Source organism: Pogona vitticeps, chromosome 5 (genome assembly GCF_051106095.1).
Source record: "Pogona vitticeps strain Pit_001003342236 chromosome 5, PviZW2.1, whole genome shotgun sequence".
NCBI classification, from domain to species: Eukaryota; Metazoa; Chordata; class Lepidosauria; order Squamata; family Agamidae; genus Pogona; species Pogona vitticeps.
This window is the reverse complement of record NC_135787.1, coordinates 145,783,271-145,809,564: the sequence shown is the minus strand read 5'-3', so window position 1 is coordinate 145,809,564 and position 26,294 is coordinate 145,783,271. Positions and strand designations below refer to the sequence as shown.

Here is a 26,294-nt window from a genome sequence, read left to right as displayed (position 1 = left end):
GTGGGTCATGCCTGAAAATACCACAGTCATGCATGATTATTCTTCTGGATAATACTTGCTGTTTATAGGACATGCATTGCTTAAAGCTTGGAGTAACCCTTCCTCAGCCTGGTGCCCTTCAAAGGTTTGGAACTGCAGCTTGTATCAACCCAAACCAGTAGGCAAATTGGTTTGGGACGGTGAGAGTTCTACTGTAGTTCAGAATGCGAAGAGAGTGCCAAGGTAGGGAAGGTTAGCTAAAGGTTTCTTTATGAACATGTCATCATTGGAAGCCCCTGTGGCAAATGAACCCAAAACTGACTTTTATATACAATACTTCTATTCAGAATAGTTCAGAATGAAATTAAACAGAAAAAATTGTCTTGCAGTGATTCACATTTACATAGTTCCTGGGTGTAGGAAGCATGAATTTAATGTTGATCCATATTATTCATGGGGCAGCCACAGGTAGTAAAACTATCAGTAGTACAGTACTACTCATAGTAGTACTAATAGCCTAACTTTTTGTGTTATTGTTCTAGTACTGTTTTAAAGTTTAAAATAGATGAGTGAGGATAAAATAATAGATTGTGCGACCTAAGCAAGGTCAAATGTGATAGTGTATATTGACATAGTATTAGGGATTCAGTAATAAGAACTGTGTGCCATCAAGTTGATTCTGACTTACGGTAACCTTCCCAGAGTTTTTAGGTATAAAGGACTCTAAAACAGTTTACCAGTCTCTTCTTCTGATGGTGCTTCCAGGTGGCAGGACATGTAACTGCATCAGCATACACTCTCTAGGTGATCTCAGTTGAACCCCTTTCTCGGTACGCACAGTGGAGATTCAGATCCTCCTGCCCCTGGCTCTGTAACCAGCATTTCAATCCACTGAGCTGTGCAAGGAAAGAAAAACAGTAATCTTTCCCTCTTTGGCATAAACAGCAGGTGGCGCTGCATAACCAATTATTGTTTTTTAGAAGTAGGGGCCTTTGAAGTCAGGTGGCTATTTCACCATGTGTGCAAAGGGCTAATCTTTGACTGAATATTTAATGCATTATGGTTTTACTTACCCTTTCTAGGTTTAGTCCTTATTTTCGAACAAAAGAAAAGCTTTACCTCAGTTCAGTATCCTACAGCAATATGATTGAGCCCAAACAGTGTTTCTGTCGTTTTGATCTAACAGGCACATGCAATGATGATGATTGTCGCTGGTGAGTAATTTCTTCCATCAGCACCCAAGTAATACGAATTTTCCTTTGAGCAATGAATACTGCCAAAGTGGTTACCTCAGGAATCCCAGCAGGCTTGTTTTCTTAATAAGGTTTTTCCCACTTCTTAAGTCATTTAGCTTTTGAGTGAGAAAGGGTTGAAAAGAATTGTTTAATGTTACGCACATCAATCCCCTAAGCGTAACTGTGGATAACAGAGTAAGGGAATGGTGTTGAGCATGTCTGTTTCTTTAATTATGGGACTTGGTTACTCCTTTCAACACTTTCAACTTAGAACGGTAGTCTTCTGACAACTAGAATAGTTTTAAATATTGTCATCAGGCTAGACACCTCTGTGTTGTGGATGGTGCAGAAAAAATATGAAAGTTGCAAAAAGTCAGAGCAAATGTTCATACCTGGTCTTTTTCTTAAAAGCGAGTTCTAAAGTGCAGGCTGCAAACAAGTCAGGAGAGTAGGTTTGAAAGTCCACCCTTGGCGGCTGGGTTATCTTTTCCAAGTCAAAGAGACTTGAAAGTGTGTATGTGTGTGAGTGAGAGAGATTTTGTGGCTTAATAAAGGCATCACGTACCCTTGCCTTTAGTTTTTTAAAGAGCAACATTCATGTATTTTTAGTATATTGTTTGCAGAGACTTTTTCTTTTGACTGTTTTAAGATTGAATAATTTCACTTTTTTAGGCAGCACACAAAAGACTGCACTCTCAGTCGGAGTCAGCTATTTGAAGATATTCTTTCATACAATTTAGCTTTGATAGGGTGTTCAGAGAAAAGCACTGATGAAGAAATCAGCACTGCAGCAGGTATGTATCTTGGCGGTTTCATAAATTCTGTCATTTGACTCAGGTCAATGGTAACTTTAACACTTGCTTTTGTTCTACACTATTACAGTGTAAGAACACTAAATAAAGTGACATTAAAGTTGTTATGCACATTTAATTTCTTGAAAGTCTGTGCAAGTTCTTACAGCTTTAACCTTTAACAAAGGATTAAGCTTAGATCTGCAGATTTTCCTTTGGCTATATGGATGCATGATATAGACAGTAGCAAATTTCATGGATACTTTAATCATCTCATTTCAGAAAAATATGTTGAAAAACTTTTTGGTGTGAACAAAGATCGCATGGCAATGGATCAAATGGCTGTTCTTCTTGTTAGTAATGTTAACGAGAGCAAAGGTCACAGTAAGTTAAATTCTAGCATGTCTGTATGTGATTTGTTTGTGAGGTTTTCTTAGGTACTTTGTATCAATACACAGTAATTTTTAACAAAAGTATTATTCTGTTTTCTTATTTTGTTAACAGCTCCTCCATATACAACATGGAAAGACAAAAGGAGGTGGAGGCCTAAGTACTGGAAAAAACCACATTTAGACAGTGATACCAGCAATGAAGAGGAACAGTCCTCTGGTCCTATCAAATACGGTAACAGTAACATAGTACAGCTAATTTGGAGTGTTGCCTCAATTGTCAGACAAAAAGAAAAGAAAAGAAACACATCCCCAAAAACTCAACTGTTGTGGATAAAAACCTTCCCAATTGGTTATATGTATCTCAGTTCCTGCTTAAATTGGTCCCGTTGTAGTAAAACAGTTGCAAAAACGTTTAAACATTTTTCTAAGAAGCAGTTGTGGAGGTTATAGAGTTTCTTTAGGCCATGTTTTATAATCAGCTGGTTATAAAACGTTTCTGTTCAAGAAGGCTTAGGTCTGCATCTTAGTCAATCAGCTGTTAAATATTAGAGGGAGTTCTAAATATTTTGGTTTGATAGCACAGTAATTCAACAGTGACTTGAAAAATCAACATTTATAGTGTTCAGTCAAACCTCTGGTAGAGTTTATTATTGTTGCTTCCCACTGTTGGTTCAATCCACCTCTCACATTTTAGGGTAAATCGAAGGTAAATGCAGATTTTAACTGACAATTCAGAATTCCTCATTTTGTTTTCTCATGAAAGTTATATTCTTCTCACTAATAGATTTAGCTTTTAGATTAATTTACATGTTCAGCCAGAACAGTAACTGTCCTCAGCTTAAAGTGTAAGCTCAAAGAGTAGGTTTGATTTCACCTGTGAAAATTGTGGCAGTTGTGGAAAAAGATGTTTTTATTTGCAGTTCCCACCATAGAAAGTAAAATAAACATTCCTGCTCTGGATGCTGTTGTGACTCCTGATGATGTTCGTTATTTTACAAATGAGACTGATGACATTACAAACCTGGAGGCAAGCGTACTTGAGAACCCTTATAATGTTCAGCTTTGGCTCAAATTGGCTTATAAATATCTGAATCAAAATGAAGGGTAGGTAATTCTTCGTATGCAAACAAATCAGTTGGACTTGTCTAAGTCTCACCTGTGCTGCTGTAATCCAGTCCATCAAAGGACCCTTTGTTTCTTTGGCTGACCTACAAGTGGGTTATTGTTTAAAAGCAATTGGGGAAGAAGAGATTAGATCTTTTACTGTGTGCACAGAGTAAGAGTAATAAAATTATCTGATACTTTTAAGTCAGGGTGTGCTTGATTTCAGCATGGATGTAGGAAGAGGATTCATCTGCTAAAAAGAGTGATGGATACAATTCAGTAGATTTCTAACCAATGAGAGGAGCTGAAGTCTTTCCTGTTCTTAAAAATATTTTTACTGTAAAGCAGGAAATGTCTGTCTTAACAAAGATGACAGTTCAGAAACAGTTTTTCACAAGAAGTCTTGTCACCTTAGGAAACTATCAGGTATTCTGAAAATATTGGCAGCATGCCATAGTTGCAGCACATTATCCACAAGTGCCATAGAATTACTTTCTGAGTCCTTTATTCAGGACTTTACCAACTTCAAACTCATTCACTTATTATAAATGTAAGAATAGATTGGAGGAGATGCACCAGTTTTTGAAAGCAAATCCTATCTGTGTGAAAGCTAGGTTTGTACTATTGAACTGAGTATATGAAAATGAATGTGCAATCTTTTCTTATTGAAGATCATCCTCAGAATGCTTGGATTCTGCTTTGAATGTTCTGGCCCGAGCACTAGAAAATAACAAAGACAATTCTGAGATCTGGTGTCATTACCTCAAGTTATTTTCAAAAAGAGGAACAAAAGAAGAGGTGCAAGAAATGTGTGAAACAGCAGTGGCATATGCCCCTACATATAAGATCTGGTGGACTGTAAGTATGAATTCTAGAACACGTTCACAGTCACCATTGCCTGTTCTGTTTTGTTTTTGGACTGCAACTCCTAGAATTCTTAGAATTCCTCAGGGCAGAATTCTGGGAGTTCCAGGCCAGCGAGCCATACCTGCAGACATATTTTGCTGACCTGGGCAAGGCCTAGCCCTCGGAGGTTGGATGGCATTGAGGCCTCCATTTTTGCTACAGTGCTTCCTGGGAGGAAGTTGCCACACTGCTCCCAGAAAGCTCATGAGCAACAAACCGGGGTTCTCCCAGGACTCTGGCTTACGAAGTGCAAATCAAATGTATATGTTGTTTTACTCAAAAGTCTTCAGACCAAATAGTTCAACATGTTTACCCACACTCACCCACACCCTAGTATTTGGGGGCTGAAGAACCTTCAGGAATATACCAAATTCAAATACAATAGAACCTATTTGAGTCTCCTTCCCATTGTCGTATGCCTCTTAAAATGCTGCAGGCATCTGTAATAACAGCTAATCTACAATGCAAGCAGCCAATCGAAAACAAAAATCTGAAATATCTCTGTGAATGCATAGGTGTACTTCAGACACAACTGGGTTTCTCTGAACCCTAAAAGAGGTGAAGCCCAAAATTGCACTGGAAATAAGTTCTTTAACTCATTGTATTTCTTTGAAGGTGTTGCTACAGTGCTTTGTATTTTCTCAGAAGAACTTTGATTTGAAATCTCTTGGATCATGTAAAGCATTTCTGGTGCACTTTTTGAGATTTGTCCTTAGTTCTATATCAGATGTCCATCTTCAGTTTTTCAAATTTTGTTGTAGACACGATTTTATATTTCTCATATCACTCTTAAGAGAAATAATATGGTTGCTTTAGTTGCATACATTTAATTGCATTCATTATGTGCTTATTATGTGAACAGAAAAGGGTTAGGTTACAATGCTGTATTGTCACTTAACTGTTATCTAGTTCCTAAATCTGGAAAAGTCCTTTGATGGGAAGGATTATGTTTGTGGGAGGATGCTGCAGTTCCTAACAGAAACTCCAGAACGTGAAGAGAATTCAGATCTTTGGTCCTTTCATTTGCTGGAGATGTTGCTGTACAGAGTTCACCTAAGCCTCTTTGCTGGGAAGTATCAAAATGCAGTTGCATTATTCCAGGTACTGACATATGTTCAATACTATATTAATGACAATTGTATTTTCATTGTTATGTTTTTGAGAATTTTGAAATCGTTGTGATATATTTTTATAGCTTATAGTGCTGCCATTCTTTGATAAAAGGTATGTGCTTTTACCCACAGTATTGATTTGTAAGCATGACCTTGTTTATTTCAAGAAGAAAATGTAATAATGGACACTCATTTCATAGATAAAATGTTTTTTTATTGGCTGTATTGATTGCACTTAGTTACACAATAAGTGACAAAATGAAATGGGTACCTTTTTGCTGTTTTTGCAACTGGGAAATTTGTAAGGCTTATTTATTGAGAGATGGTTACTCCACCTAGGATTATCTTTTCCAGTACTTGCTACCTGGTTCATTGACGACAGGGAGAGACTTAACTTGGGAGAGGGTTGGAATAGAGTTGGGCAAAGGGAGATTGGCATATTCTAGGTGGATAAAAAAAATTATCAACTTGTGGTATGACATTCTGAAAACTTTTATTTTGTTTAATTGAAAAGATGGCTATTTGTTGTCTTTATGGTTTATTATATATTTTTTTATTTTTGCAATGTATTCCTTAGCTGCTTTTGAATTGTGTTTCAGGTAGATTCACAGTAGATTACAGAAACAGAGAATCTATTTTGTATGATACCTTATTTGTCTGGTGTTGTATCTCTAGATCATTTTTATGATAAAGCATTAATACTGCAGCACTAGCCTTAAGTTTTCAAGTGTAGACACTCTATACTTTCCGTTCCACAGAATGCTTTGAAATCAGCAAGTGACAGTGTTATAGTTCAACACCTCATCATACGTGATCGCTGCTTAGCTTGGCTATCCTACATACATCTGATTGAATTTGGTAACCTCCCAGTCAAGTTCTATGATCCTGCTAATAGCAACCCTTCCAAAATAATGAAGAAGGAACCATTTTTAATACCCTGGGAAACAGTGGAAGATGTGAAGGCTAATCCTGATACATTGTTAGCCTTGTTTGAAGGTAATTCTACCAGTGTAAATCCATAGAGTATTTAATGGCTTTTGCTATTTTTTGAAAAGAGATAGGGATATAGGAGGATCTAAGGTAATAATCATATGTGCTTTCACCTAGGGAGTTAGTCCCACTGAAAGTGAAACTTACTAAGTAGTCATGCCCAGCATTCTATTGTAAGGTAGTTTAATCACTGTAGGTTTTATTAATTGAATCTGTTCTGTATAGTGACTGGAAAAGATTGCATTTTGAGCCCTATCCTTTGCCATTCCAAAGTACAGAAGAGTGCATTCACTCTTTCATTTAAAAATGTTGCAGGCCTGTGTTTCAGTCATGCAACATACACCGAAGCTTAGATGTCAGGTATATGGACATGAGGCCATAATAGACCATAATTGGATACTAACGCCTATGTATATTACCATTAATTCTTAAAACAATTCACGTTGTGTGTGTGTGTGTGTGGAAGAAATCCCTAAATGTAATATTTTGGAAAATCTACTCTGCCATTGTCTTCCACTTAGGAGCTTTCTGAACAGGATTTTGACCTATTGTTTTAAATATGTGTCTAAGTATTTTTAACTTTCTGGTAGTATTTTGTCAACAATACAGTCAACCCCAGTGATTTGGTGTGCCTTCTTGTTGTTGTTGTTTAGTCGTTAAGTTGTCCGACTCTTCGTGACCCCGTGGACCAGAGCACAACTGGCCCTCCTGTTTCCATTGCCTCCTGGAGTTGGGTCTAATTCATGTTGGTACCTTCGATGACACTGTCCAACCATCTCGTCCTCTATAGTCTCCTTCTCCTCTTACCTTCACACTTTCCCAACATCAGGGTCTTTTCCATGGAGTCTTCTGTTTTCATGAAATGGACAAAGTATTGGAGGCTCAGCTTCAAGATATGTCCTTCGAGTGAGCATTCGGGGTTGATTTCCTTCAGAATGGATAGGTTTGTTCTCCTTGCAGTCTGGGGGATTCTCAAGAGTCTCCTCCAGCACCACAATTCAAAAGCATCAATTTTTTGGCGGTCAGCCTTCTTTATAGTCCAACTCTCACTTCCATATTTATTTATTTATTAAATTTATACCCCGCCCCTCTAGACCATGTCTGCTCGGGGCAGCTTACATCGCTGCTGGAAAAAACATAGTTTTGACTATGCGTACCTTTGTTGGCAAGGTAATGTCTCTGCTTTTTAAGATGCTGTCCAGCTTTCCTCCCCAAAAGCAGGGATCTTTTAATTTTGTGGCTGCTGTCACCATCTGCAGTGATCATGGAGCTGATGTTTTTCTGGAACACTCTGGCTTTCTCCATAATCCAGCGCATGTTAGCAGTTGGTCTCTAGTTCCTCTGCCCCTTCCAAATACAGCTTGTACTTCTGGAAGTTCTTGACCCACGTACTGCTGATGCCTACCTTGTATGATTTTGAGCATAAGCTTGCAAGCATGAGAAATGAGTGCAATTGTATGGTAGTTGGATCATTCTTTGGCACTGCCCTTCTTTGGGATTGGGACGTAGACTGATTTTTTCCAATCTTCTGGCCACTGTTGAGTTTTCCAAACTTGCTGGCATATTGAGTGTAGCACCTTAACAGCGTCATCTTTTAAGATTTTAAATAGTTCATCTGGAATGCCATCAGTTTCACTGGCCTTGTTGTTAGCCATGCTTTCTAAATCCTACTTGACTTCACTCTCCAGGATTATTGGCTCAAAGTTAGCAACCACACTATCTGGGTTGTCCGGGACATCCAGATCTTTCTGGTGTAATTCCTCTGTGTATTCTTGCCACCTCTTCTTAATGTCTTCTGCTTGTGTTAGGTCCCTACCATTTTTGTCCTTTATCATGTCCATCTTTGCACAAAATGTTCCTTTAGCATCTCCAATTTTCTTGAACAGATCTCAGGTTTTTCCTTTCCTTTTATTGATGTGCCTACTTTAGGGCAATTTACTATTAAGCAACAGAAATGTGGTCATTGAATTGTAATGAAAAGTTTTTACTAGCTAATGGGAACAGATTAAAATATGGTCTTCGGTGAAGGAGAGGAAGTGCTTGCACAGTCACCCTTCTGCAGTCACATGAGAGAGCACAATTTTGGCCAAAATATTCAGAACACCAAGATTTTTGGAATTATATGGATGTTTAGTGAGGTGGAACCTTTTCCTGTAACTTACAAGTTTGGTGTGTTCTTTCAGTTATTAGGGCCAAAGTGTATTGGCCCTAATATTAACAGTATAATATTTAACAGTATTAAAACTGTTCAATATTGGTAGGTTTTTTTTTTAAATGAGGCACATCTGGCTTTCAGGACATAAAAGTCAAACATCACATGCCTTGTGTGAGGATATTGCACCATTGATCTCTCAGTTTGCACACTGGAGGTGTGATTTTCACTTTTTAAAACCATTGTTTTATAGTAAATACTTGATTTTTATCTAGGTTGGTGAATGCATTGATTTAGCAATAAGCTTAATTAAGAGAGGAAATGGCCCTAATGTCCAATTTTAGTTTTGCTTTTGTGAAGATTGCATATGGTGAAATGATCGTTCAGAATAGTTTGATGGATTATCAACATGCTGCTGCTTTTGAAAAGTTGTGAAATTAGCTCATAGCTAATTCACACACAACTTCCAAGGCTAGACTCTTCAGTGGCAACTACCATGTAAACTTACTTTACAGCAGAGGTTTGTGTTTGTGACCTCTTGCTTCCATGTTTGTCTTTTTTAGATGCCATTCAGTCATGTACCAGTGGAGACATTTCAGTGGATGAAAGTATGGTTCATTGTCTTCCATTATACAGAAACATGATAGTTTTGCAGAAGCTGTTGGAACGGTAAGGCTTGGTTGGTGGTACAGAGTTCGTGTTTTCCCCTGTGCTCTTAAACTTTGATATTCAGAATGCATAGTAATACTGTGTTATATGCCGTAGTTTCTTGAACCTTTGTATTGAAATAAGGAATAGTCAGAGATAATATTTAAAGAATAAAGTAGTCCATACACACTTTTACGTTTTTCTTAGGCTGTTTATCTTAAAGTAGTCAACTTCATCTGTGAAATTGTTGAAGGAAGTGTTCTTTACTCTTCTTTTCAAGGTGGGAAGCTGCTATTGAACTTTGCAAATCACTCATGAAATTTAATCCTCTTGACTGTCAGCTTTTGGAAACTTTGGTTGGTTTATTCTTGCGGACAGGTCAGATTGAAAGGGCTTGTGATGTATGGCTTACAGCTTTTGAGAAGAACCCTAAAAATGCTCAGGTTTTCTACTATATGTGCAAATTCTTCATGATGCAGGTAAAACATCAGCAATTTGCTTCAAGTATTTTGTAACACATTAAGTCAGGGATATTTGATATTGCAGGTGTTGAAGACTAACATTTCTTTTGGGTCTCCAAGGTCTTAGACAACTAGCACTCTCCAGAATCCTGTATTACTAGCCATGCTAGCTAGGCATTTTGGGGGTTCGAAGTTTTGAACATCGGAAACCAGATTTTCCTCGGTTTTCAAGATTTTGTTCAATACCAAATACAGTGGTGCCCCACTTGATGATGACCCCGCTTCACGACGAAATCACTTAACGATGAGTTTTTTGCGATCCCAAAACGATAATTCCTATGGGGTATTCCGCTTAACGATTACTAGTTCTCTGCTTTGGGAACCGTTTTTTTCGCTGGACGACGATTAGAAACAGCTGATTGGCGGTTCTCAAAATAGCTCCCCACTGTTTTCTGGACCTATTTCCGGAAGACAGCGATCAAAAATGGCTTCCCCTATGGAGGATCTTCGCAAAACAAGCAGGTATTTCCTCCATTGGAACGCATTAACTGGTGTTCAGTGCATTCCAATGGGTTTTTTATTTTCGCATGACGATGATTTCGCTTTACAGCGATTTTTACGGAATGGATTATCATTGTCATGTGGGACACCACTGTAACAAACTCATTCAAAGTTACAAGATAAGAACTTGGATTAGGAGTTGATTGTGTGTTCTTTCCAAATGCAATACTGTTTGTGAGGCTACAGATCTGAAATGTGGATCTGAACACTGTGGTTCACAAAATCACAAACATTACAAAGAAACAACAGCAGTCCATGTAATTCATACATTTCGTAGCCTTTCTTAAGTAGCATGTGAAAGGTGAAATAATGAGTCTAATCTAGAACATTGTAGAGAAGTGAGAGTTGCATGGTAAATACTAAAAGCACTGCCGTTCATGTTTCATTTGTTGTACAATAGCTGACTGAAGTTTCCTTTTTCTGTGTCACTGTATAAAAACCTGTTGAATTGTCTTGGTTTCAAGGAGACATTGAAATGTATTTCACATAATCTTGGGTCGTACTCATTTTATTTTAATAAGGTCTAATGCCACATTTATTCTTTTATAACAGAATAGATCAGATAGTATTCCTCCACTGTTGCAAGCCTTTGTTGCAGCATTTTTTGAGTCTGTACCTCAAGGAAGCAGTCCTGTGGATCTGTTACGGTAAGTCTGCCACATAACCTTTGCATTCCTTGATGCCATGACATAATTAAGACAGAATTCTGCTTGTGTTAATTTAAGGGTTCTACTGTAGAAATGCTTCTCCAGATCTTTATGTGACATATTATTTTGCAGATTTCTTAGATGTTTGTGAATTTGTTCATAAAGATGGTTATGCCTTCAGAATTGACTACAGTGAAAGGCAGTTCACAGTTCTGAAATACTTAGTGAAGGTGGTTTGTATATGGGTGTAACACAACTAGCTAAAAGTAAGCCAAAGTGGATTGAGTTTTATTCAGTCATTTCATTCTGCTAGTACAAAGCTCATTATTGTTCTTAAGTCATGTGGTGACTCTTTGTGACCACACGGACCAGAACACGCTAGGCCCTCCAGTCTTCCACTGCTTCCCGGAGTTTGGTTGAATTCATGTTGGTAGCTTCGATGACACTGTTCAACCATCTCGTCCTCTGTCTTCCTCTTCTCCTCTTGCCTTCACACTTTCCCAAAATCAGGGTCTTTTCCAAGGAGTTTTCTCATGAGATGGCCAAAGTATTGGAGCCTCAGCTTCAGGATCTGTCCTTCCAGTGAGCACTCAGGGTTGATTTCCTTCAGAATGGATAGGTTTGTTCTCCTTGCAGTCCGGGGGATTCTCAAGAGTCTCCTCCAGTACCACAATTCAAAAGCATCAATTTTTTTGCGGTCAGCCTTCTTTATAGTCCAACTCTCACTTCCATGTTTATTTATTTATTTATTAAATTTATACCCCGCCCCTCTAGACCATGTCTGCACGTCATTAGCTCTGGAGCTACTTGTACTTGTCCTCCGCTCTTCCTCAGTTACATGTTGGATATCTTCCGACCTGAGGGTCTCATCTTCCAGCGTCATATGTTTTAGGCTTTTTGTTTCTGTCCATGGAGTTTTCTTGGCAAAGATACTGGAGTGGCTTGCCAGTTCCTTCTCCAGGTCGATCGTGTTTAGTCAGAACTCTCCACTATGACCTGTCCGTCTTGGGTGTCCCTGCACGGCATAGCCCAATCCTTCTCTGAATTACTCAAGCCCCTTTGTTATGACAAGGCAGCAATCCATGAAGGGGCTACTGTTTTACAAAGCTCATTCTGTCAGCCAAAGTACCCAGTCCTCTTCCATGCACAGTTCTTAAATTCACTGCTCTGATTCAGTTTTTGCAGGCTAATTGCACAGATATGTAAGGTTTTGTTATGTAGCTCTCAATATATTGGTCTATGCCCTCTTCATTCCTGTACATGCCAACTGGGGCTTATGGGAGTTGTAGTCTACCATCTGGAGCCACTACTGCTCTGCTTCTTCACAGCTGCTGGCAGAACAATGTTATTGTCTGTATTCCTAGTATGAGAACATTATTTCTTAAGCTGCTTCTCTCATAATACTTACCTTCATAATTGTAAATATATTTCATAATGTTGACATGGCTGTAAGGTGGAGGCATGTAGAATTGCTAAAGTGATGCTGTAGGCACTAAATGCTTCTTTGTGACACCCAGGGCATGCAAAATAAACTCTAACAACAACTATCTTTTTGGGCGGTGTTCTGGGGCAACTTGCTACCATACAAGTAGTCGTATGTGATTCAAAGGTCCACTGGAGGGATCGATTGAGAAAAAAAAAATTGGATTATACAGAGTACCTCTGCTGTGCAAGTTTTCTTTAGGATTTTCTTAAGAGTGGTGCAATAGGCACACTAATTTTTGCTCAGATTGTTTATTTTTGTTGCCTGAAAAAGATTGATACTGTTTTTGTGTAGTGAATATTTTCACACTGAAAAAAGACTCTTTGTTCTAGATACTTTTTGAATTTTCCCATGCCAATTGAATTCACACCACCTTCGTATAAGGCAACTTTTACAGAAGAGCTTTTAAACCAGCAGATTCCTTACTTGTGGCAAATATACTGGTGAGTTTTTCCAGAAGTTGAAAATTTTTTAATACTACATAGTATTCCATTTCGAGTCTTAGATTGATTTCAGAAGGGGTATTTAACCTTTGCTTTGAGTAAAGTAAATTTTAGGACTGTAGGAATTATTACACTGACAACATTCTTAGAAGTTCCTAGTTTCTGCTACTTAGCTGTGTCCTTAGGATTTTGTTCTGCAGAGTTATGTTGTGAACAGACACATCTGGTACCCAACATCTGTCCTCTTGTCACATATGTAGCCCACAGTTCCCTCTGCTGTTTAGGTTTTCAGCTCCTTAGGTTGGAAGTTTGTTAAAACAAGTCCAACAGGCTGCCAGTAGATGTTCCAACAATTACTGACTTTAGCTCTGCTCCCAGATACAGATAGCAGCAGATACAGGTAACATTAAGGGAATGTATGATGGTGTCAAGCAGTCTTTAGGTCCAATACAGAAGAAATCTACTCCTTTGAAGACTGCAACAGTTGTGATCATCCAGGACTGAGCACAGCAGATGGAACGCTGGGTGCAGCACTACTCTGAGCTATATTCTAGAGAGAATGTAGTAACTGAAGAGGCATTAAATAGCACTGAGTGCCTGCCTGTCTTGGAAGAGTTGAGCAGCGAACCAACTTTAGCAGAAATAAAAGCAGCCTTGGATTACCTTGTCTCTGGCAAGGCACCTGGAAAGGATAACATCCCTGTTGAGGTGCTGAAGTGCTGTAAAGAGATCATCATCACCGAACTGTATGAAGCCTTTTGTCTTTGCTGGAGGGAAGGTGGAGTACCACAGGACATGAAGGATGCAAACATCATTGTATAAGAATAAAGGAAACGGGCAACTGCCATAACTACTGTGGCATTTCTCTTCTCAGTGTTGTAGGGAAGCTGCTTGCCCATGTAGGGAAGCTGCTTGCCAAGAGACTCCAGGTTCTTGCAGACAGAGTCTATCCAGAATCACAGTGTGGATTTTGAGCTAATAGATCCACCACTGACATGGTATTTTTCCCTTAGACAGTTGTAGGAGAAATGCAGAGAACAACAACAGCCACTCTTTGTGGCCTTCATAGACCTCATAAAGGCCTTTGATTTGGTTAGCAGGGATGGCCTTTTAAAAATACTTCCCAAGATTGGAATGTCCACCTCGACTCCTTATTATCAGGTCCTTTCATGAGGGAATGAAGGGCACTGTAGTGTTTGATGGCTCAACATCAAATCCCTTTGACATCCAAAACGGAGTGAAAGAGAGCTGTGTCCTCGCGCCAACCCTGTTTGGGATCTTTTTTTTTGTTGTCATGCTGAAGCACACCTTTGGAACTGCAACAGAAGGTGTCTATCTCTGGACTAGATCAGATGGAAAGCTCTTTAATCTCTCTAGATTGAGAGCGAAGACCAAAGTCCAGCTGAAATACATGTGGGACTTCCTCTTTGCCGATGATGCAGCCATTGTTGCCCACTCTGCTGAAGACCTCCAACAACTCATGAATTGTTTTACCAAGGCCTGCCTAAATTTTAAACTAACAATCAGCCCGAAGAAAACACAAGTCATGGGCCAGGGCGTGGGCTCACATCCCTCCATTTCCACGCAAGAATTGGCGATTGTTCATGAATTTGTGTACCTTGGCTCAACGACACTCTCTCCCTAGATGTGGAGCTGGATAAACATACGGGCAAAGCAGCTACCATGTTCTCAAGACTCACAAAGAGAGTATGGCTCAATAAGAAGCTGATGGCATACACCAAGATCCAGGTCTATAGAGCCTGTGTCCAGAACACACTCCTGTACTGCAGCGAGTCCTGGACTCTTTGTGCATGGCAGGAGAGGAAGTGAACATTTTTCATATGCGTTGTCTCCAACGCATTCTTCGTATCACCTGGCAGGAGAAAGTTCCAAATAGAGTAGTCCTAGATTGAGCTGGAATGTTTAGCATGTATACATTAGTGAAACAGCGATGTCTACACTGGCTTGGGCATGTTGTGAGAATGGCTGATGGTCGGATTCCAAAAGATCTCCTGTATGGAGAATTAATGCAGGGAAATCGCCCCAGAGGGAGACCACAGCTGCGATACAAGGATATCTGCAAGCAGGGTCTGAAGGCCTTAGGAATGGATCTCAACAGATGGGAAACCCTGACATCTGAGCGTTCTGCGTAGAGGCAGGCAGTGCATCATGGCCTCTCCCAATTTGAAGAGACCCTTGCCCAGCAGGCCGAGGCAAAGAGGAAGTCACAAAAGCAGCAAAACCAGAGAGCTGGACAGGGGACAGATTGTATTTGTCTTTAATGTGGAAGGAATTGTCACTCTCAAATTAGCCTTCTCAGCCACACTAGATGCTGTTCCAAGTCCTCCATACAGAGCATGTTACCATACAGTGGTGCCTTGCACAACAATGTTAATTGGTTCCAAAAAAACAACGTTGTGTGAAACATCGTTCTGTGAAACACCATTTCCCATAGGAATGCATTGAAAACCGGTTAATCCGTTCCAATTGGAACGGATTGCCGTCCTTGAGCGAAAATCCCCATAGGAAACATCGTTGAGTGAAACCCGGTTCCCCAATTGAAATGCATTGAAGCCGACTCAATGCATTTCAATGGCTTTGCGAAGTCCTTTTTCGCTCCTGTAAAAGTGTCTTACAATGTTTGGAACCTGTTTTAAAAGCTTGCAATGGTTAGCCCACCTCCTGAAACCTATGCAAACCTATTTTGGTGTTGTTCTGACACTTCTTTAATTTGTGGTGATTTTTTGTTTTTCCCCTCATTGAAATGCATGGAGTTCAATGAGGGGAAAAACAAAAAATCACCACAAATTAAAGAAGTGTCAGAACAACACCAAAATAGGTTTGCATAGGGTTCAGGAGGTGAGCTAACCATTGCAAGCATTTAAAACAGGCTTCAAACAGTTTAAGGCACTTTTAAATGAGTGAAAAGAGACATCGGAAAGAGCTTTAAAAGGGAAACGGAGATCAAAGAGCTCTTTCCGATGCCCCTTTTCGCTCCTGTAAAAGTGTCTTAAACTGGTTCCAAACATTGTAAGACACTTTTACAGGAGCGAAAAAGAGGCATCGCTGTGTGAAAATTCCCCATAGGAAACATCGTTGTGTGAGGCGGCAAATTTAACAGAAAAAGGCATCGTTGTGTGAATTCATCGTTGTGTGAGGCACCACTAGTCTCTTGAGACTGAAGGATGCCTAATCCTAAAAAATTTCAGATACAGCCAGTGGTAGGAAAATTGCCGTACAATGTAATGAATAGTCTGCCACCTTGGGCATCTCCATATTGGCTACACTAGAGCATCTACATTGTTGAGTGCAGAATTTTTTCCACAAGCTGCACTTAGTCACTGCAAAAATGCATTTAGAGTTAGTACAGTGGGGTCTCGACTTAAGAACTTAATCCGTATTGGAAGGTGGTTCTCAAGTCGAAAAGTTCTTAAGTCGAATCTGCATTTCCCATAGGAATGCATTGAAAACCATTTAATCCGTATCTGCTCTTTTCTGTCCATAGAAACTAATGGGAAGCTGCTATTCTGCCTTCTGCCACTAGAGGGGGATATTTTCTTTCTTTTTTCCCCTTAGGTTCAGGGAAGGCAGGGAACACTAAAGGCAGCACTTTAGAACTCTTTTTTTTTAAAACGAAGCCAATTTTAAACAATGTTTTAAAGCATGTTGTGCTGATTTTTTCAGCACAAAGGCACTCAGGCAGGCTTTTTAGGTGCTGAGCAAGCCTCCGGAAGCCTGCCCAGAGCCAGCCGATCAGCTGTTAGGCAGGGAGAGGAGCGGGGAAAACCACAAAATGGCTGCCAGGCTCTTTCTGGGTGTCGGCTTTTAGCTCTTTCCTGCTCTTTTTCCTGTGGTTTGGGGGCTACCAAGGCCTGGTAAGTGACTTTATTTAACAGTACAGTATTTATTTTTAAGTTTCTGACCCTTTCCCCCCCTCCAGAAGCCTCTAAGGGGAGGGGGGACTTTTTTCCCTGTTTGTAACTCGAGGGAAGTTCGCATGTCGAGTCCTTACCTTCCCTATAGGGCAGGTTTGTAACTCGAATTGTTCGCAAGTCGGGTCGTTCTTAAGTCGAGACCCCACTGTATAGCTACATTTCTTAACTTCTGTGTAGCCTCAGCTAGCCTAAGGATCATTGTGCCTCCCCTTCTGTTAGTTTGGAACTTGTTAGTGTTTCACTTTTCTTTAATCCTATCTGATTATCTAGCCTAAACCAACCCCTAGATCGTTAATAAATGAAAGTTTAGGGTTGATTAAAAACTAATCAGAGTTATCTAAATTCATTATTTTTGGTTCTTGCCTAAGAGAAGCCACATATAGAGGGAGGTGCAACTAAATTCTGCAAAGGAAGGAAGTACATGAAGGCAAGACTTGAGTTAGACTCATTGCAGCTTTGGCACATAGTGCTAAAGCAGGGTTTGCTATTATGCATGGTACATTTTGTACTCCTGGCAATTTTTTATTTACGTAATGTGAATCTTCCTTGGTGCTCTTTTCTTTGAAACTAGTTTTTACAAATTTAATACTGTGGCTTGCTTCTTGTAGTTTATACCAGTCTCTTCATGGAAGTTCTGGAGAAGCAACAGATGCTTATGAAGCCGCTCTGGGAGCAGTTATGCAAGAGGAAATAGTTCAGCAAATTTGGATGGAGTAAGTTTAAATGACAATATATTGTTTCACTAGAGTAAATGTCCTTTTTAAGGAGAAAGGTGGGGTAAAAATGTTTTTAATACAATGATGGTAATGCATTCAGAATTGTTAACATCTAGCTTACACTTCTGTTTTACAGATACCTTGTTTTCATGAATGGCAAAGTTGCCAGATCCAACAATCAAGTTCAAGAATTCAAGCTTTTTACAGATCTTGTCAACAGATGTCTTGTTACGGTCCCCACCCGATACCCTATTCCATTCAGCACTGCTGATTACTGGACCAACTATGAATTCCATAACAAGGTATTTTCAAATTTGCAACTAGGATAGACATGTATTTGCACCAACAAATTATATACAAAGTTAGGGACAAGCATCAAGATCTTCATATCTCTTCAGGTAAGATACTATGAGGAACAGTTTTGGGGAGAGGAGTATAATAAAAGACTGAAGCCATAAGGTCCTTGTGTTCAGAATCTTAAGATAGATTGGATAGAAAGGTACAGACCCAAATAGATTAGGCTGTAGTAGCTGTCATTCATGTTGTACTTTGGACTGATGGGACAAATAAAGCATGCAGTGGATATTTCCCCATTTTGGAAAATACAGAATTCAGTCAGATTTGTCTCTAATCTTTTGCAGTATTCACAAAGTATTTTGTAAGAGAATGAAACTAAAAACAGACATATTAGTTTTCATACTAACAATACCTGATACTCTGTTTAAGTGGTGCATGAGATTTCAAAAATGTCATTGGAAGAGCTGTCCAGATGAGTGAGTCTCTTTGCAGTGCTCTTTGCTATATGACTGCATTTGAAATAATATATATTGCTGTCTGAGCTATTACTGCAATATGCAATTAATTGGAATTACCTAACTGCTTGAAAAATTGATACTTCACAGGTAATTTCCTTTTACTTGAGTTGTATTCCGAAGTCTCTGCATTCCAAAGCCTTGGAACGATTTTGCTCTACCATGCCCTCTAATCCTGGACTTGCATTCAGGTAAGAGAATACTAGTTGGAAGCATATCAGAGTGTTTCTCTCTGCCCCCCCCTTTTTTTACTTGCATTTTTCATTCATTGTTTCACTTTGTGTTTTTTTCTTGGCATTCTCTAAATGGTAGATAAGAGATTTTAAAAAATATAATGTTGAAGTAAATAGTTCAAAGCAAAGTGAGCAGATGTGTACCGTATTTTTTGCTCCATAAGACACACCTCTCCATAAGATGCACCAGATTTTTAGGAGAAGAAAACAGGAAAATAAAAATCTGTTTTCTTCTCCTAAAAATTTGGTAAGCCTTATGGAGAGGTCCGTCTCATGGAACACACCCTAGGACCCTTTGGAGGCTCACCCTGCCCCCTCGGGGGCCAGAAATCGCCACCTTCAGGGACTCTTCTGAAGCTTCCCAAGTCTCAAAAGAGTCCCAGAAGGTGGCGATTTTGCCCCCTCTGGTCCAGCAGGAGGGGCAGGGTGAGCCTCCAAAGGGTCCGAGGGTCTGTTCCAGGACCCTTGCGAGGCTCCCCCCCACCCCCCACGGGGCCAGCAGGGGGGCAAAGTCGCCAGCTTCTAGGACCTTTTCTGAGGCTTGAAAGGCTCAGAAAAGGTCCTAGAAGCTGCCAGTTTCGCCCCCGCTGGCCCCATGGGGGTGGGGGGAGCATCACAAGGGTCCTGGAAGGCTCCCTCGGACCCTTGCGAGGCTCCCCCCACGGGGCCAGTGGGGGCGAAATCGCCAGCTTCTCTCCATAAGAAGCACGGACTTCCCCCCCCCCCACTTTTTTGGGGGAAACAGTGCGTCTTATGGAGCAAAAAATACGGTAATTAGTATTTTTTTTTTCAGTTTGCTGGAATGCATAGAAATAGAATTCTTATCAGTATTTACAGAGCCATTGTAGAGGAAATTTAATGGGATGCAAATAAAAAGGGTGTGTTTTGCCTTCAAAAGATAACACATATCATAATAAAATATATATTGTAGCTCTGTGGACCTCCCCTTAGATGTTTTTTGTTCCTTCTTTATCTGAGCCTGGGCATGTAATCTTAGGAGTTCTGTTGGATGCAGTAGGACTTTCTCTAGGGTAGCATGTACAGGCTTCGATGGCTTGTTGTCATAAAGGCAAACGTTTATCTCTGTTGCTGTTCCATTTGCCTGACCAGAATTTTTTTACTCAGCAGCAGTTATAAGAAAATACAACACTAAACCAAGCAAAATGGCATCATTGTTCTTTCTTCTTCCTGCATGGCTTAGAACAGACCTGGGCAAAGTGCGGGCCAATGGCCACATACGGCCTGCGAGCCACTCCTTTCTGGCCCGCGAACAGTTTTGAACATCAAAACTATTTATAGCTTTTTGTCTAAAGTTGATCAGTTGCTTATCTTTAGCATACTGCAAAAAACCTTTTTAGTATTTGTGAAGATTAACAAGTTTAAAATAAAAACAATCATAACATCACTGTTTCATTTTAATTTTAGGTAAAGTTGGTTTGGCCCCCGAACACAGTTCAGATTTTTCATGGGGCCCCCTATAGAAATTAATTGCCCACCCCTGGCTTAGAAGATGTCCTCAGACATCTTTTTCACTTTTAAAGCATTTTATTTAAACCGGAATGAATGTCAGTCAGTTGCAAAAACAAGCCAATTTCAAACTTTCAGTTCAGAGTCTGGTCATTAAACTAATTAAAGTCATCTTCCCTGCTCTGAGGGAGAAGGAGGAGTACACAAGCTAGGTGCTTTTACTCAGACTTCTGCAGATTCATTGTGTTAGCAGTAGGCACAGTTTAGCGTAAAGGAGCTTGTTCAGTAGGATAATTACCTGCTATCCCAAAGTGCAAGTCAGCAGCATTCTAGTCTCTTCATGAGAAATATTAGTGTTGCTGTTATTTGCTAGCGATGAAGTCCTCTGATGTATCTGCAGCTATTTATCTATTTTTATAATGGGGAGTGAATTCAGCACTAAATAAGTAATTGGATTTTGGAATATTGACAATTTAGTTAGTCTTGAAAGAATTAATGACAATTTTAAGTCATAAGGTTAAAAAGCAGGGTCCTGTGTCACTTGATTGACTTAGTTTTGCCTTATTGATTTCGAAAAGCATACCATAACTTTATTACATCCATTGGGTAAATGCTTTTGATAGGTACATTTCTTTTGATTGGGTTTTCATGGCAACTTTTCCAATGGAAAAAAGAAATCTTTTGTAATATGTATTCAGGAAGTGTTCTGTCATAATGTGTTTATGAGAATGCTGCGTATATAGAGAAATGTCATGTATAATTGAGTGGTTACAGTTTTAGAAGAGGTAGCTGTGTTAGTCTGTGCAAACATATCAGGCAAAACCCAAAGAGACAAAAAAAGGACAAAAACTTATGGCACCTTAAAGACTGTTATATTTTAATGTGAGCTTTTGTGGATCACGTCCACTTCTTCAGACAAATGGGAAAAAATGAAATGCAGAAATCACAAGTAGTCCACAGCCAGGTGCATAACTGTGAGCTATCTGTGGAGCCAGAGATTGGGCGTTTAATCCCCCACTGTGCCTCCTGGGAGAAGAGCCAGCCTGTGTAGCCTTGGACATGCTGGGGAGTCGCAGACAGAAGAAGAGAACAGGAAACAACTTTTGAATACTGTTTTTCAAGAAAAACCTGGAAAGGGTCACCAGTGACTTGATGGCACGATTGTTATTTATCCCAATACATATATGCAAACCCCTTTTGTTTTCCTGCTGGAACTTTTAGAATTGTTTTGTAGTCAATAACACTTTTTTTCAAGAGTTAACAGCAAGTTTCTCTGTCTTAATTTGCATTGTAGGCTGCTTCAACAATATTGGGAAGAGAGCAATGTTCAGATTCTGAAACTGCAAGCCAAGATGTTTACACATAATATCCCAACATGCCTGGCCATCTGGAAAATGTAATTCAACAGTCATACACCTGTTATCATAGATGATAATTTTTAAAAAGAATAAGGTCTGCTTTATAAAAATAAATCTAAAATAGCCTTTAAATTGGTTTTATGCTAGACAGGTTTTCAATTATTGCAGTCTTTCAACTTTGATTTAGAAATATACCTGGCTCTAATGTCGTAAAATGAGGACTGTTGCTTCACCATTCCAAATATTTCAGAAGTAAGTATGCCTTGTGTGTATAAGTAAGGAAAATGTTGTGATGAATTTTCTTGTTGCTACATTGGAGTGTTTTGTTATTTGAATTGACTTCTGTTTCCTCCTCCTTTTTACCCTCCCCCTTTATATATCAGAATAGCAATATCCAGTGATGATGAACTGATCATTGTCTGCAGTATTTGTACATAAAGGGAACAACTGAAATGTCTTGCTCATGTAAGATTGTTTATGAAATGGATTTTTTTCTTTGTCTCTTCACTATAGAGTACCATCATTGGGAGTTAGTCTGTTACTTTCCAGGACTTTTATAGTTCCATCTCATACTCAGTGTTCTTCCCGTAAATATACTGAATTGTTCTGTAAAAATAAGTCATTTTTATTTCTTCTCTTCAGAGCCATTGCTGCCGAGTGCTTTCTAAAGGGACAGAGAGAGGTAGGTAAGGAAATGGCTAATTGGCAAGATTTTTAATTTGCCATGTTCATAAGTTATATAAAGTTGGGAAGCTTGCAGATATTCTTGCAGTGCAACTCCCTGTGTTCTAGCCAGCCTAGTCAGTAGTAAGGGATCGTAGGAGTTGCAGTACAGCAACATCTGGATAGTCACATGTTGACCTATCTGTGGTCCATGTGATATTTTTGTTTTCTTTAAAAGGAAACACTGTTGAGAATACAGTGGTACCTCGACTTACAAAGTTAATCCGTTTTGGAACAACGTTTGTACATTGAAAAGTTTGTAAGTCGAAGTGCCATTTCCCATTGAAATGCATGGGAATGGAATTAATCTGTTCCACCATTTCAAAAGGCAGGGTCCCCCAGGGAGCTCTCCCAGGGCTTGCCTGCTACCATGGGAGACCTCCCTGGGGGTCCCTGCCGCCGCGATCGGTACCTTTGGAGCTCTCAAAGGGCTTTCTACCCGATGTCGGGCGGAAAGCCCTTTGAGAGCTCTGAAGGCAAAAAGGCAGAGAAAGGGGTGGACATTCGAATTTCCCACCCTTTGTCCTTGCCTTTTTGGCTTTGGAGGTCTCAAAGGTCTTTTCTCCTGACATCAGAGAAAGCCCTTTGAGACCTCCGAAGCTAAAAAGGCAGGGAGAAAGGTGGGAAATTTGAATTTCCAGCCTTTTCTCCCTGCCTTTTGCAGGGAACCATTTACGAATGGCTCCGTTGGCTGTAGCTCTTTCTTCTTAGGTGCACAGTTCTTTCATGGGATTGATGGGCAATTGTATTTAGCTGTGGTACCAGATAAATGTTGCCCCAGTGAAGCTTCAGAACCTTTCTGTCCTAAGCTAACACAAAGCCTGTTTGAAAATTTATTTTCCCTTACTCTTTCTTGAGGCATATATCATTTACAATGGAATTCTATCTATCCATGTATGTTTGGAAATAGGTCTGTTTTAATTCAGGTTGCTATTTCCACACAAATTGGAAAAGGAATGCAATATAAATGCACAGATGATAATTTTTATTTTTAAAAAAACAGGTTGAAATTTTATGGAGAAAACCTTCAGAAATGCTTGAAAAAGTTGATTAGCATGACATTTTATGGATTGCTAAAATGTGTATATATGGGGTTAATGATGTAATACAATAATATAATCAGTGTCATACATGGATAAATTAGGGCCAGTAATACATGTTTGAGTATTCAAGACATCAGATTTCTCTGTTAATGTTAATTTTAAAAGATGCACACTTTCTGAAGAATGAAAGTTTCTTAAACAGAGTAGTTCCGTAATTGTTGCATACTACAGCTTGCCTACACTTAATCAATATTCGAGGTGGATACAATGGAGAAAGTGTGTGTTAATGCTGTAAAATTTCATGTTGAATTGGTTCTTGTCTCTCCTTTACAGGTCCATCACTTATATCAGAGAGCCTTTCAGAAGTTACCTCTTTGTGCAACCCTGTGGAAAGATGTAATGTTTTCTCCTTATGTTTCAGTTTAAGGTTTCATTTCAATTTTCTGTATATCCCATGTCCATTGATGTGGTGATATTCAGGCTCTGGCTAAATCTTATGTCTGCTTCCCCATCTCTTACAGCAGCTCCTGTTTGAAGCCTCAGGAGGAGGTAAAACTGATAACCTGAGAAAACTAGTTTCCAAGTGCCAAGAGGTTGGAGTCAGCCTAGATGAGCTTTTAAATTTAAGCACTTACAGAACAGAAAGCACGAATCATTGAACACTGGGTGCAGTCAGTGCTAAATCCTATTAAATGCCAAAATCATTTGAATGATTCTCCAGGCTGATCTCTGGCTTTAGGCCTGCACAAAGCAGATGAGCAGTGCTGAGCCTGTCAGGTCTCTCTGATCTGCTTTCCTTGAACCTGGAAACAATTAACATGGTCGCCTCCTTGGATAAATGAATTCCCTGTATGGCCTGCTTCTGGGCCCTGCCAGACTCTCATAACATCATGTACGTAAGTATAGTTCATCCCAATGACAAGACTTAAAATGTGTTAATTCTTTTTATGTTTATTTTCCATGTTTCGTTTTTTTTCTTTTTCTTTTGGGCTATTCCTGATTTCACATGACGCTTGCACTGATGCCTGAGAGATCTGTGTTTGGGATTAAGAGGGGGTCTGTGTTTACATTAAAAACAAGCAGTCCGCCTCCCTCCCACCCTCCCACATCGTTTTGTTTTTGTTTTGGAAATTTGTTTTTATTGCAGGATATAAAACAAAAGCAGCTGCTCTTAAAAAAAGTAACTGCCATGGCCACAAGTATGCTTTTTGCACTTGAAGGCTCTGAGGTGCTTTCATGCCCTTTCTGCATTCTGGACTTGTGGCAGAGACTTGAAGATTAAAGTTACTCTTGCAAATGTCAGTGCATCAGAACCTAAAGAGTGGTCAATTTATTATGTGCAATTTTTTGTAAAGAAATTTTAATTTATAATAAAAGTTTAACAGTTAATAATATTGAACTGATTTGTATTAAAATACTACTCTGTAGTATTGCAATTGTTTATATAAAGATATTTTAAATACAATTCCTCAAAGATTTGCTGTCTTCATTGTCTTTAATATGGTTTGAATTTGGTTTTGGTTTTGTCCTCTGCTTTTTTATATAAAAAACAAAAAGCAGAGAGTGCTGCTTATTTATTATCACCCCATAGTACTTAAAGCACACTCTGAGCAGTTCACATTTTGATTAAGCAGGCTACACCCTCCCCCCCCCCCAGCTGGGTATTCAATTTACCAATCTTGGAAGACTGGAAAGCTGAGTCAACCTTGAGCCAGCTATCTGAACCCACAATCAAACTTGGGTCATAGAGTCTTCACTGCAGTACTGCAGTTTAACTACTGCACCACAAGGCTGTTTCATAGCACTCCTTGTTTTCAGTGAGACAATATTAATATTTAAAAAGCACACATATATTCATCTATTACTCCAGGCTACTGGGTACTATCCCAGGGGTTTTGTTTTGTTTTTGCATTGGTGGGAGCTTTAACTTTAAAAATAGAATTGGAGAAGGGCTTTTAGATCTAAATTGTAACAGTTATATCCTGGAACCCAACAATGGGATGACAGGAGAGGCAAAATGAATCTTAAGCCTTAGTTATCTGTTGGGGAAATGGTATCTCCCCTGCCAGTGAGCTATCCATCATCATCAGTTTAATCACAAATTAAGCAGTTCTTCAAGTACATTCCAATTTTAGCTTTTCTGTTTGTTTAGGGAATTTTTATTCCCACACAAAGATAGAAAAGTGGGACTAAGTAACTTGCTTAAGGTCACATGTACTCAATGTGTGGTTAAAAATCCGTATTCACAGGAAGAGACCAGCAAATAACATGGAAGAAGAGAAATGGATTCAGGGGATCTTCATGTTGTGCCCAACTAGATTTTCAGTGATAACTAGGAAACACCACTTACGAACATGGTGTGTACCAGCTACAGACATCTGCATTTATTTCTCAGTTCAAAAAGTATAAATGCACAGTACAGTTCTCCATGTATTCTCAAAACACAGTTAATCAGTGTCACTGCGATTTAAGTGTGTCACTGGGATTTAAGCGTGTGTCTAGCATTGCAGCGAATCTTGCAGAATTTTTGAAGCTGAGATCTTTTCCCCATTAATATTTCCTTCATGGGTGATACTGTACGTGCTTTGAAACACAGACCTGTTGATTCAGTGGGATTTGTCCAAGTGTTGATCTGTTATGTGCTGTTAGGTTGCTTCCAATTTATGTTGTGACGTATGAATTGGTGATCTCCAAAATGTCCTGTCTAGAGATGGGCATGACTTGCTTCAATCTGGGGTGATGAAATTTGTCAGTGTTGCATCACAGGTGCCACACATTCCCTCTCCCCACCTCCTGGCTGGCTGCCCTACTCTGAAGCCTCTGCGTAGCACCCAGGTCGTCCTTCGCCAACTGCCCAGTCCAGGAGGGAGCATGGGCTTCCCTTCCCCCTACTGTCTCCAGCAGAATCTCACTCAGACAAGGAGGTGGAATGAGATTCTCCCTGTGCAGCTGGCGAGTGATCAGGTGCTGGAGGAGATGAGAAAGGAAAGTCCAGATACCTTCCTGGACTGGGCAGCCATCAAAGGAGAACAATCCAGATGGTGCGAGGCTGCTTGTGAGTAGAGCAGCTGGCCAGATGCCAATGAATTTCATAACCTAACGT

General features: G+C 39.6%; 1 protein-coding gene across 2 annotated transcripts in view; it reads left to right on the top strand.

Annotated features, from left to right (window-relative positions):
* ZFC3H1 (zinc finger C3H1-type containing) overlaps positions 1-24,667 on the top strand; it is a 47,391-nt gene extending 22,724 nt beyond the window's left edge. The window contains exons 17-35 of one of the 2 annotated variants that reach the window (XM_020804680.3): positions 1,062-1,193; positions 1,887-2,008; positions 2,288-2,389; positions 2,510-2,629; positions 3,318-3,501; positions 4,173-4,359; positions 5,317-5,508; positions 6,278-6,515; positions 9,225-9,330; positions 9,590-9,788; positions 10,884-10,978; positions 12,794-12,904; positions 17,448-17,552; positions 17,692-17,857; positions 18,458-18,558; positions 21,362-21,463; positions 22,068-22,107; positions 23,525-23,587; positions 23,716-24,667. In XM_020804680.3, coding sequence (XP_020660339.3) covers positions 1,062-1,193; positions 1,887-2,008; positions 2,288-2,389; positions 2,510-2,629; positions 3,318-3,501; positions 4,173-4,359; positions 5,317-5,508; positions 6,278-6,515; positions 9,225-9,330; positions 9,590-9,788; positions 10,884-10,978; positions 12,794-12,904; positions 17,448-17,552; positions 17,692-17,857; positions 18,458-18,558; positions 21,362-21,463; positions 22,068-22,107; positions 23,525-23,587; positions 23,716-23,850 — 2,500 coding nt within the window. In that variant the 3' untranslated portion in view covers positions 23,851-24,667. Of the gene's footprint in view, positions 1-1,061; positions 1,194-1,886; positions 2,009-2,287; positions 2,390-2,509; positions 2,630-3,317; positions 3,502-4,172; positions 4,360-5,316; positions 5,509-6,277; positions 6,516-9,224; positions 9,331-9,589; positions 9,789-10,883; positions 10,979-12,793; positions 12,905-17,447; positions 17,553-17,691; positions 17,858-18,457; positions 18,559-21,361; positions 21,464-22,067; positions 22,108-23,524; positions 23,588-23,712 lie in introns of both variants that reach the window. The other variant, XM_020804672.3, reaches the window with a different exon arrangement.
* Positions 24,668-26,294: the final 1,627 nt, after the last annotated feature.